General features: G+C 34.5%; 1 protein-coding gene across 1 annotated transcript in view; it reads right to left on the reverse strand.

The window, feature by feature from the left end:
- LOC120335263 (uncharacterized) overlaps positions 1-13,520 on the reverse strand; it is a 33,950-nt gene that overhangs the window by 3,851 nt on the left and 16,579 nt on the right. Inside the window, exons 5-7 of the mRNA XM_039402748.2 lie at positions 13,064-13,173; positions 11,242-11,316; positions 3,817-4,052 (exon numbers count right to left, since the gene is read on the reverse strand). Of these exons, the coding sequence (XP_039258682.2) occupies positions 3,817-4,052; positions 11,242-11,316; positions 13,064-13,173 (421 nt within the window). The remainder of the gene's footprint in view (positions 1-3,816; positions 4,053-11,241; positions 11,317-13,063; positions 13,174-13,520) is intronic.

Raw genomic sequence — 13,520 nt, forward strand, 5'->3', positions numbered from 1 at the left:
ATATCGACTAAAAATAATATTGCATAATTGAATAATAATACATAATTTGTGAAACAGACAATACCGCCAAAGGTATACAGTCAAATTAATGATTCTCTTACACATTATTCATCTACAAAATTATAAAACCGACTGCAGTTATCGCAGTTCGTAAGATTCATGGGGCGATCAAATATGAGTGTGTTTCATGTACGACTCGTTGTTCAGAGACGATCAACATATACGAGTGTTTCATTAATGACAATGCGATAAATACAAGTTACAAAACGACATGTAATTTTCAGAGATCGTAACTTGTCATGATATAAATATTTTATGAACTTCGTCTATGGTGATAGAACTGAAAACGCATTCTTTTTGTGGTAAATTCTTTACTGAAATGTATATAATTTAATAGTTTGCATATTCCAAAAATAGAAAATCATGATACAAACAAAATACCAAAATAACGATCAAATAAGCCGACACTGCGATGACTAGAATGATTGAAAAGAGACTTCTTGGACAGAACCAACCTAAATTGTAACATTTCGAACTAAGCGGCGTTTCTAGTCCTACCCTGGACTTTTAACCTGTGTTAAAATACTACAAGTCTAAAGTGCTAACCAACAGGGTACCACACACGAAGTACTGCAGATTATTGATATAAAATGGTTTCAAAAGAAAATTTTTATACTGCAATAATGCCTAAAGGTCGTCCGCTTAATTTTCAATACCAGTGATACGTTTTGCAGCAGTATCGGCATATATATGTAATAGTGCTTATGTTAATAACGCTACAATTTTACAAACATGACCGCTGGTACAAAATTATATTTTCGACGAGCTAGCAAATACATATAATTTTGTCATCAAAGAAAATGCCGACTTTACTCTGAAGGTATAAAACGTCACCAAGTACACGAAATGAAAGTCGATGTTGAAGTATCATAAATTGTGACATTTCGTTAGACGTTCGATAAACGCTCAGTAAAGGCCGAACGTTGTGTATTAACAGTGAGCGATTTACTAATATCATAGAAAATTGACTATGTATGATTGCCGCATCAGTGGCCATAGAGGTTCCATATTAAATTCTTCATGGATTATGCTCTCTTCATGGGATTAAACGGACATAGCTGGGCAATATAATAGGACCCAACCCGTTTTAGTATTTTAGTAAGACCATAATTGGGCTATTGCTTTTTTCTCAATCCGTGAATAACAATTCCTTTCACACCTATGTCATCAAAATCTTATATTCGTGTAATATTTATGTTGTCGGCTAGATAGCCTTGGTCCAGATGACCATTAAAACTCAGATGAGAAATTCCACCGTAACCTCCACGTTTCAATTCATTTCTTATTTATTTTAAAAAGTATTACAAGAGGAAAAGACGATGTAATAACTTTGTCACAGTAGTGTAATTCGGTATCCGAATCGAATCGGATTAGATTATTAACGACTGTATAGAGAGCATTAAAAATGTGCTTAACAATATTACTTTACAAACTGCACTTTTCCGCTACTGTTGAGGTCTCTAATTCCATTTATTTATGGGCGTGGTTAGTTAAAGATGACTCATCCGTGACCAAAAGTCAATTCAAAATCTTCAAAATATGCGGCCTAACTCTTCCGTTCAATGACGTTTTCCCTGGTGGAAACGTTTTGATGCCTTTTGGGAATATCAATCATTAGCGGCCAACGGTTTCCGTATTCCCTTTTATTCTTGCAGTAAAATTAATAATATCATTAATATAATGTATTTATAGCACACACAGTGCGGCTTACAACATTAATAGGATCTATTAGACACCTACGGGACCCAAAGGAAAGCATTAAACACTTATTAGAGGCGTAATTTGATGAAAGCGATGACTAACTATAAACCATCTACAAAGGTTCCCAAGAACAGAAGTATATTCGGAAACAAATAACAACATTTGAACATTGTGTTGTCATTATTACGGATCACCATATTCCACAAATATAATTTTCCGAGATTATTCAGGCCATACCTTTCTAAATTACAATAACAAATGTAGTCAAAACGAGCTTATGTGAATATTTTTACGAGTAAATTTCCTCAATGCGTAGCCTTCAATATATTCGGCGGGACCTTTATAAAGGGTGCTGTTACATGCATGGATTGAATAAATTCGTGAAAGTGTTTTATCATGGTTACATCCTAAAGATGTTTGAGGTTATTGGGTGGTAACATAGCGATAAACGTTTAGGAAATCGCAATGTATATGGCAAAGATCAAGATATGAAGAGTAATAAATAAATTCCTGTATGGAATTCAAATTGGCTCGATTTCTGAGAGTATAAATTTCAACTTAACGAAATAACACTAATTTTTTTTTCCTTGACAAATATTTATTTTTCTAAAATACACCAAACTTACTGGCATTCTATGATGACTAAATTTTATTGTACTATTTGTGGTTGCAACCGAAATTTATGGTCACAATGCAAAAGCTGAATGACCCAAGGTTTCATAATTTGTGTGATAAACTTTTCGCGGGTGCCCACTTCACGGTATTTAAAAAATTGAACAACGATGTCTAGTACTTGATGTATGTATCTCATTCTTGTATTTGTGGACAATGTGGCAATCGAAAAGTTCAGTTAGTGGATTAATCGTGCTTTTTTGGATTCGGAAAAAAGATTAATGTCATGGCATAAATAATCGATGCCATGCATGGTCAAAATCAGGTCGAAAAAATGGCGTCGGTATCTGTGGCAAACAAGTAAGCTTACATAAGACGACAAGATATATAGAATAATTAATTAGGAATCTCCATCATAATCAACACATTGTCAATTTCGTGTCAAATTTTTCGAGTATTAATCTCAATGTTATGAAAAAACGGCAAATCTGCGGCGATTAATTGCCAGAAAATGAGACAAACAGGTATGTAATGTTTATGAAGTATTTTCGTATGATATGTAGAGATCGAACGCCCTGTATTGAGTTCAACTTTGCGCCACTTTTCGTATATATTCACGGCGGTTGATGAAAAACCACTTATTATTAACTCTCAATCGCTGAGAATTTCCTCAAAACAAGCCCGAGTTAGTTAATATTTATATTCTTTTTATCGCTTGGATCTAAATCTAAATGTGAAGTAATGCATTTCATGGTCGAGACCCGTTTTATAAGACCTAATATGAGGAACACGTACTACTTGCTAAAGAATATTGTGTAAGTGTACGACATTGTCAAGTCATAAAACTCAAGGTACATTCCAACGTTACAAAGGTTTAATATGGCTCAGGGCACAAACAACTTGTGTTTATTTTCTGTCAACAAGGTTTAACCGACTCGGCCAGCGCGGTTTGCCGGAAAGTCGCATAAAAATCCGATTCCGGGTCACAAGGCTTTGTCAGAAAAACAAGCGATTTATTTCCAATTCATGCTTGGAAGGTTGTGAACTAGTAAAAACAAAAACGAGTCGAGTTCATTTATAAAAAGTCACAAACAACTGCTAATCACATCAAACGAAAAATCTAGCTCGAGCGGTTAGCGACAACAATAGAGTTTGGTGAGATCACCGCCACACGGAAGCTAAGATGGCGACGTCACCCACTAAATTATGGAAAAACTAAGAATGAAATTACTTTTTGAAAAATTGAGACTTGTTCTTCTGTCATTCGGTAAATCGTTTTAATATTTCTGAATTGGTTCTCATTGTCACAAAATAACAAGGTGTCGACTATGTGTTTAGATTACAACTTGATTCAAATTAGTCGGTTTACACTCTGTGTGTATTTGAAATCTTGTCTAACATAATTTCACCTTTAGTAAGTTGATGAAAATAAAAAATACTTACCGGACTCTGCTATCATTTGAGATTTTTCTATTTGAAGGTTCTGTTTTCGGACAATCCTGGCAGCGGCAATCCGTTTTGGCTTTATTAGGATTCGATGAGGTGCGATGCAACTTTGACTGACTCTGTCTTTCTGGTGTTACAGATAGTCTCACTCTGACTGTTTTTCTTCCTTGAGGGGATTCACCCACTTTGTTATCAACGGCGTCGTAAATGGAAGACATTAATCGAACCATGTCCTGAAGACAAATTGCATTTGGTTATTCATGGGAAAATATCAAAGTACACGGTATATTCAAATGCCGATTTCCGATGCTTCGAAACCAGCATAAAGATACGTGTAACCCAGAAAATTCAACAATGGTTAAAAATATCGATTTTCATCACTCTGCACTTATGAATGTGTTATGAATGTGTAAAATTTCGAATTTTGAGTAAACCCGATTAGTTTGGTATTATTTAAAATTTCTTGGATGCGGTACCAAATCCTAATATTTTCCAACTTTCCTTCCAATATACCGTATCCATAAGTCTGTACTTCACTTTATAGTTTCAATTAAGAACTCTGAGTTTGCGTGAGACTGAGTTGAGTGAGTTACGACGACCTTAATTTGACTAAATGCCTCAGCACGAACTCTCAATCTTGGATAATTCTGTTTTACCTCAACACTATTGCTAACAACTAACTCTTTTCTATAAACTCTCCATTACGAGTATTTATAAGAAAAAAAATCTCTTGAAAATGACAAAGTGGGGTACTGTCGCAAAATATAGAATCAAGTAGGACGTCAATGGAAAATAATCAACAGAAAAAGCATTTAAAGTCCTTCAATCGATTGATGAAAAAATTTTCAAGTGAAAACACAACCCTGCCAGATGAACACTTGTATATTCACTTTGATATTGAACTGTTTTATCTACTCTGTGTTGTGGTGTATTCGCCACATCAGGGAACAACCATCCGCTCTCTCATGACAGGACTCGCTATCGAATTGGGCGTTAACCAAAACTTAGCAGTAAAAAAATATGTCTCTGTTCACCCCATTATTCAATAAATGAAAGTGCACGCATAAATAATCAGCAAATTGGACGCAAATATATATTATTATTATTATTATAATATACACTACAAGTCATCGTCCAGTTTAGGTGCGATTAAACAATGCGGATCATGGAGGTTATCCAATATTTTGACTTTGATCGGGAATATAGATTTGAATTTTGTGGGAAAATTATTATTGGAAGTTCAATGCGAGATATTTGAATATGAGTAGTCTTCATGACTTATGCAAGTAAATAGACTGTAAGTAGGATGTAACCTCTGGGAAATAATTTTTCAGTTAAAAAATGCATTGTGAAATAGCCAATACGGTGAGCGGCGATTTATTTAGGCATCAGTAAGAATAATTAATGAGTGTCTTATGCTTAATTTTTATTATCAAATTATGAATACGATTACAACAAGTTTGATATAAGGAATTCGGAATAAGGCCTGAAATCGATTTTAATATGATAGCACACGAATTTGGTTCGAAAGGGGATCAGGGCATTCCTACAGATGGCAGCTATTTCCTCTTGTCGCTAAAGACACCGTTTCATAAAATAAATAATTAATGGACGTCACTTCAAAGTGGCATCACCACATAAAACGTTGCCGGATTAGCTGTTAACAAGTCCCGGAAGAGATCTTTCATTGTGCTGTAACATTTTAAGTTATATTTAACCAGACTTGAAACATAAATAAATCGTTCTGTTTACATGTCGTATATACATAAACTTGCTTGGGCGTCTCTGCCCGGAAAAAGGCGAAACAATGAGCAGATTTTACTAAAACGCGGCAAGATGAAAGTCATATATATAATCCACAAGTTAAAGTCAATAAAATTCAACTTATTCTAGTTCAATAGGGGCTTTATTAACGAAAACTTTATTCATATTCGATTAAGCACGGTTTATGCGTGGCAAAAAAACTTTCGAAAGGATTGAACATCTGGAAAACAGAACTTACCGTCAGTTAGAATTAAAGCGTATGTCAGACTTAGAGCTGTCACATAATGTATTTAAATCAAATGTCGCAGAGTAGGAATTTTAAAGGAAAAACTTAAAATCAAAATTGTATCAAAAAATTACATCAAATCTACATCAAAAAATTATTTAAATCGCTCCGATTAAAAACATCAAAAAAAAAACATAAAAGTCAAATATTTTACGTAAAAATAAATTTAACTTCCGTAACACCGATTGAATAAAAGTGACGCGTTCGTTACGATCAGCGCTGAAAGAAACAATGTAATCATTTTGATATTATTCATTTCAAAAGCTCAAAAACAAACCGAAACCCTTTACCATACGCATAAAGCCACATAAAACACAATAATAAACCCTTCATTGGCACGGATGAATTTACGTGGTCGGTATAAATCGGCGCCCAATGAAAATAATCAAATCGGACATAAAAGGCTGGTGTGGTGCGTGCGAACTTCTCATTAAAGTCATATAATGTTTTTCTAGTCAATTTTCCATTTAAGTTAGATTATAAATGGTCCAAAAGTAACATACGATTTTCAAACGCGGCGTACTTTTGGACCATGCCATTTGGTTAAAATAATGTTAAGTAAGCAAATAAATCCGTTTGCACGTAACGTAAATACGAAATTTAGATGGAAGATAAATCTTAAGAAATCATATTATTTATTATATATACCGAAGAAAACGATTTATGATAGTGTATTTGAATTACATAAATAACATGGTATATTACAGTCTATTCTCCGCAGGAGAACGGCAATTACTAATACTTTTAGCACGATATAAGCAGGCTGAGTTAATCAACAGGCGCCAATAATTTCAATATACTAAAATGAATTGTATGGTGACAGGGAAATGTTTTTTCTTGTTTTAACTATTTTTTTTTATAGTTTACTGCCTCCTTTTCAGTGTAATATCATCTAAGACTGGTTAATTTCGGGGTGAAATCATGCATTCTGAACTTAACTTTCAGTCAAACGACGACACTTTTCTTAGTACAAGCAAAGCATCGCTATTTGACTTTAAGCGCATGCACGAATGTCGTTGTCTTGAAGAATTTAACGGGATCTGATTACTAACGCCCCCTTTCTATTGTCAGATTGATAAAAAAAATTACTTGATTTTTCTAAACGATAGTACGAATTGAAGAATTATGCCTTATTAAAATGATAAATTTCAAAATTAGGGCGCCTTATTTCTGATAGAAAAAATAAACAAATAAATCGCTTCAATAACTACAGTTTACGCGACAAGAAAAAATAAACAAACCGAGAAAAATGGTTTCATCCAGAATCTTGCCACTAACGTTTAAAAAACTTGCTGGTGTGGCGTTTACCTTCGATTTTAAAAGACGGTACTTTACGATGTCATTATATTAACATCAGTATAAACGTGGTTTCATTTATCCTATTGTGGATAAGAGGACTGTTTTCCCAAATTCCATCTTTACCACTTCGGGGCTTTTTATGATAAAATGATTACTCCAATTACCCTATTACCATATCAATGACACTGATTTTATTACGTTCGCGTTAAATGCGCGATTCAAGAAGAATTCGATGGAAAATGTGGCAACTGTCGCTTTGCAACAGTTCTCTCTCAACAGATTACAACTCATGACTTCTCAATATTCATTTTCGAACTCTTAAACTGGGGTTGGTATGGTAGGATTGGATGGAACTCCTGATCAGAAATGTTGAGTGAGGAATGTTTGAAGGATTGAGAACAGGACACTACTAAGTATCATCTTGTGGGCTGATTACAAAAGGATTCCTGCTAGAACAAGCCAGAAATTTGGACAAAGGCCTTCAATGAAGGAATAAAACTTTCATGCTATAATATAAAAGCGACCGATTCAGGTCGTTAAACTGCCTAAGTGGTTAAATCCGCGCGTAATTTGCTTCAATCGACAAACGATTGCGGCGCGGGACTGAATGAAGGGCCCTCGAGTCGATGGACTGACTACCGGATCCGAGCATACAATGGCGAGAAACGGATCCTTGAGCAAAAATGGGGTCAATATGAGCAAAGTTGCTTAGTTTATTGAAATCAAATTAGGAGGCATTTGCCAAGACCTTTTATCCTCGACTCGCATTGAAGACGCTCGTTTCGAGTATTCTCATTGCGCAAGCACGTAATGGTATAAACATAGGTAAACACGATATGGCTGCTATGGCAATATATTACGGTATTAGAACAGAGCTATTAAATTTATCAATTTAATCGGATTCTCAAAAATTGCAAGTTATAAATGAACATTGGGCTCTAGCGTAAACATTGAATACACGAAAAAATGTGGTTTGTTCTAATGACATTATAAAAAATTCTATATAGAAGTCATAATGTGAAATGTGCAATATCATTCCCTCTTTAAATCAAATACCGTATTATATAGGAACGCTGTGTCCAAACGCTGACCCTAAAATAAAAAGCGCGTAAAAATGGAAGGCGCCCATAAGCAAACAATAAAGTGGACTCTTAGAATGCCCATTGCTTTACTAAGTGGATTAATGGAATTTTTGACTTCATAATTTCCGCCCCTATGAGTCCGCATTTTTCGCTTTATCGACGTGAAAAGGCGCGCTAATACGGGACATAGTTGAAATATATAACTAAATATTTCCCCAAGTAGATACCTTGCTATTTCCAATCGTACATATGTTATAAGATGCCTATGGCTCACAAACAGCAAAAAAAATCTAACTCATAACTTTTTATTAGAACTTTGTCGTAGATGCACCATAAATAAATCAGTACGAAGAACACAATTTAATAAAATCAGATATTATACAACATTTTGCATGCTCGATGAAGCGTGGCATTACGTCAGAATATCTTCCAAAGTATGGTTATGGAATTATCATTTTCGACTACGATAAATCAATATAACAATTTCATCATTTTTAATGTATTTTCGTCCACAGGTGCCTACAAATATCAACAACGCTTCCGCATAGAAAGGTCAATTGTATTGCATCACAATGAGGGTACAGACAAGCAAAGTCAAAAATCATCCCCAAAAAGGAACAATGTAGCAGTAGGATATCTACTAGACCCGAAAATTATTTTCGTTGTCGGCATAAGCGTTGTCACGCCGATGAGCGCGAACAAAGGCTTTTTTACCGCCTACCGACTTGATAAACGCAAGCCGGAGCGCAAACAACGCGTTAATCCAGAAAACATGCTCTACTGTAAACAATAGGAAGCCTTGCACCCACATCACAAAAATACCACACGAGATTAGGTTGTTGGTTTGCATCAGGCTCGATTGAATCTGACTTAACAAAATGGGCCATATTTGGTCGGTAACATAAGTACGGGTAATGAAATTAACCTCATTGCCCCAGACACAATTTTCGTTACCTACGCACCCCGCGAAATGCTATATTTCCGGTATTTGATGAATTCACTAACATAAAAATATGGAAGTTTTTAGTTGTACCATTAAGCGCTTCAATCAGCGTTAGGTACTCCCGTTGTGTGTGTACCAGGTTTGGGTTGTGCTATAATTTTATCCCGATTTTCCTTATTTTAGTTCTATTACGAGTTCGGGAACTGTCTGTGTTAGTCAAGTTAATATATCCCCATGGGTTTCAGTCCCTTTACATAACTTGATGTAAAGTGGGCAAACAAAATTAGTTACCTCCATATTGGCACACATACTTCTGGAGCGTCTAACGTTAAACTGGAAATTTTAGATGGGAGAAAATTAAAGATTTCGTTTCCGAGCAACACCTAAATCAAAATTTAACATCGAGTTTTAGGAAAGCTCCTCAATATGTAGAGCGAAAAAAAAACTATAATTTTGTAGTCATTCAAACAGTTGTATAGTTTATTAAATCGCATTGAAGAAAAATATTTGCAATGTCTAACAAACAAACTCAATATAACGACAAATTATTGATATTATTTCGGGTCCATTGGAAGAAGTTAATTTTATTAAATATTAACCAGCCTCGCCACCTCAGTGTAATTTGAAATAATGAAAGCTAGTCATTGGTCAGTACTTATGTCCATTAGGGGGTATTAGTTTTCTTGTGATGGGACAACAGTGTCTGATATCTGATAGGATTGACCGGTGGATGATATTGTTTCTGGACTTTCCCTTGAAAATATCATACGAATCTATCGAGGACCATGGAAAAATCGAAGATATTATATTTAATTTAATAGGGGCCTTGTTTGGCAAAACCTAACGCGGCGATATCAGATTGATGGCCAGATACATAAGCTTTCGTATATGGGCGTCGATATCAGATTTTCGTGGTTTGTGCCACCCACGGCGAACAGTAGGTGAAAATATTTATGCATAATATGAAAATATTATATTTAATATGGTCTTTTTTGTACATGTATGCCTTATTTACTTATAAACTATCATGTTAATAAGATCTGTGCATGATTTCGTTAATATATCTGTGCATCAAGTATCGTTGTATATATAAACTGACAAATACAAATAATATATACACAGACTGATGTTTTAATGTTTCATTTTTCATTTCCAAGAAAAAAAACAGTTTTAAAGCTGTGGTGAATCAAACACAACCGCGCTAATTTGCTAACAAACACATTTGTGGCCGACAGCAGGTGTGCGGGCTCATCGTCAAATTTCCTAATGATTTTCTTTTTAGATTTAATGTGCGGTAAATCTGTTTTTATTCTTGTGGAATTTATAATTGTATGATAATTTATATTAACTGTCATTAAGTTTTTACATTTTAATTATTGTCGAGTTCAATAGGCTTAAAATGATTTACCTATAGGTAATTACTTCAAAATTTTAATTTTTTGTACAAATACCGACATAATTGTTTTGTAACAAGTGTTAGGTTTATTTGATGTCTTGTATCATACATACTAGTATATTGTGTCAACTAGTTCAGTTGTATTGAAACAGCAGTTTACATTGTTAGATGAATAAAATTGGACCTAAAATTGGCCCTTGTGGTGGACCAAAAACGTTTGTCACTTCATATTGACGTCTTGTCCATTATCAGTATTTTTCCATTACCCGTTGTGTTAGTATTACCGTATAAATCGGAAAATATAATGTGTGCGTTTATGTGCACTAGATGGAATTATGACAAGCTCTGCTGACGCAAAGATTGCATTATGAGATATCGATCAATTTTTTGTCACTTTTTGCGTAAAAAATATTATCGTATCTATCTTGAATATAATCGTTTTGTTGGGCGGAATATCTGTCCAATGCGGCAAAACGCATTTTCGTGACGTCTCTATATCAAATACTTTAAAATATAGAAATTTACAAATCGCAACACGAAACGTGTACAGATAAATGAATTTCGGTAAACACAACTGTTGATAGATAGGAATATGTTACCGTTTTACCAAACAAATCTGTAACAATTTGCATAAAATAATAAACTCGCTTACCTCTCGAGGAACTCTTCCTGACATCTTGTCAATTTCGTAAAGAGTTATCGTCCATTCGTCTTCTTCATCTTTAGTCTGTAACCATATATATTAATAATTTGAAACTTGTTCATTGACAGAAAGTCGATGTAAAATAATCTAAACATGAATTTGTTATACGAAAAGATACTTTAGTATAATATACACCGTTATCAGCCTCGCCAAATTTTGGCAGAATTTAGACGAAGACGACGCCGATTCAACCGACTTAAGATGTCATATATGACAGGTGCGTGTAGTCAACAAGTCATTCGATAGTGGAAACCCATAGAGTTGAAGTATATGAGAATATTTCTCTGTACTCCTACATTTTTGGTTAAATCGCTGTCTGCATTAAAAATAGTGCATGGACACCACAAACCAGCACCTCACTGACTTATTACATCCGACACATACAAGAGCGCAATAGCGTGTTGACTTTGTATTCATTGTACCGAGAGTTTAATTTAAAAAAACTGCAACGGCCAAGCGCCATAAAGAAGCATGACCAAAGAAGAAGCAATTCGTATGGGCCACACCTGGGGCATTGGAACTATCATAAAATGATAAAGAGCTAGCGTTATCGGCCGAAAGAATCAATGTGAGACGAACCAGGCAAGGATTAACAGAGGAACTAGAAACCATTGCTTGGGGATTTGCGGTAAACTGACAAAGGGTTATGTATATAATAGAAATAAAAAAAATTAACGAAAACAATATTCACGGAGGTTATTTGCAATTCGTTTGTCATGACGTAATAGTCTATAGATGAATAAAAAATAAGGATACAGTTAATGTGATAATAGTTAGGGGTTGGAGGTCAAATTAGAAGGGTGCAGTTGAAGATTTAGGACTGGGTTTCGTTGACCCAAAAGAAATTCAGAAAAATATTAATTATTCATAATATTGAAAATATATGGGAAATACATTTACAAAACATACGCCATATAAAAATACTGATATAGTTGGAGTATTGGTATCCGGAATAGACTTCTAAAAGTCGAAGGGAAAATTTATAAACTCATAGAGCGTTTCAGGGGGTAAATTAAGTGCAAAATTTGCAATAACATCATTCAATATTGCCCAAATAATCCGGCGGTGATTCTACGCGGTCTCGTCGGAGTTGTTTGATCTTGAGCGCCGAATTATTATCAAGCAATAAACGAGAGAACACAACAAAGGTTTGGGCGCTGTTATGCCCCACGCGTTATGAGCACTAATTGGCGACGGAATGCGATGAGCTCCGATATCTATTCTGGTCCCGTGAGCATTTCATACCCGCCTTTTTCCACATAACTGAATAATAACGCACAGCGTTACGAAATCGGAATTTTAAAGTAGGTCTAAACACTGCTGAAAAATTTGTAAGCTCGGGGTCGTTATCATGTTATTTTATTTTTTAAATTATCACTGATAGAGCGGTAGCTTACAAATCAGAACTTACATACTTGAGTACATTTAAAAATAAAACTGGCCAAATAATGAGAAAATACCAATTTTTCTTAAAATTTAGTTTTATAACTTATATCAGCATTTATTTTAGTCAAACGTGAATAAAGAAATTTAATGTACGTGTAATGTTTGAATAAATATTCCATTTTTCAAGTGATATTCATACCACGTTTTGTTCAAAATTCAAGCAAAAGAACAAATAAGCTTGCCGAGATTAAAAGACCGAGTTTTCAGGGCTCAAAATAAATCCAAATGTGCGCCATATGTTACACAATAACATTCTAATCAATTCCAGATCTCGTTCTGGAGTTTCGTTTAAAGGAAAAAATTATTTGACGAATATTCAACATACCATTTGGTTAGTATTTTCTTGAAGACCCGAAGGAACTTTTGATGGAAGACTTTTACACTTTTCAGCACCATCACAACTCCGATATCGCGCAGGAGTATTAGGGAGATCAACTGCAAAAAAAAAATTTAATTAATATATATTTAGGGGCTGCATATAAGAATTATATCTGGATGGCCTGACGCACTAGATAGAATCTCTTTGATTACGTCATTTAGTTCACGAATGTTCAAAATTTAATTCAATCTAAAATTATTAAATCATGATACATGCTTAATTTTCTTCCTAAATGTCCATATATATCTCGATATAGGTGGGTAAATTGAAGCATATAAAAGAGACAATAGAGCATACAAAAGAGACAATTCAAAACTTTTCTACTGGATGTGGAAATCCTTGTATACAGTTGACAAACACACATAATAAATCAATGAAGCGTTCATGAAAAATGAGCTGGATT

The sequence above is a fragment of the Styela clava genome, chromosome 2 (assembly GCF_964204865.1).
Source record: "Styela clava chromosome 2, kaStyClav1.hap1.2, whole genome shotgun sequence".
NCBI classification, from domain to species: Eukaryota; Metazoa; Chordata; class Ascidiacea; order Stolidobranchia; family Styelidae; genus Styela; species Styela clava.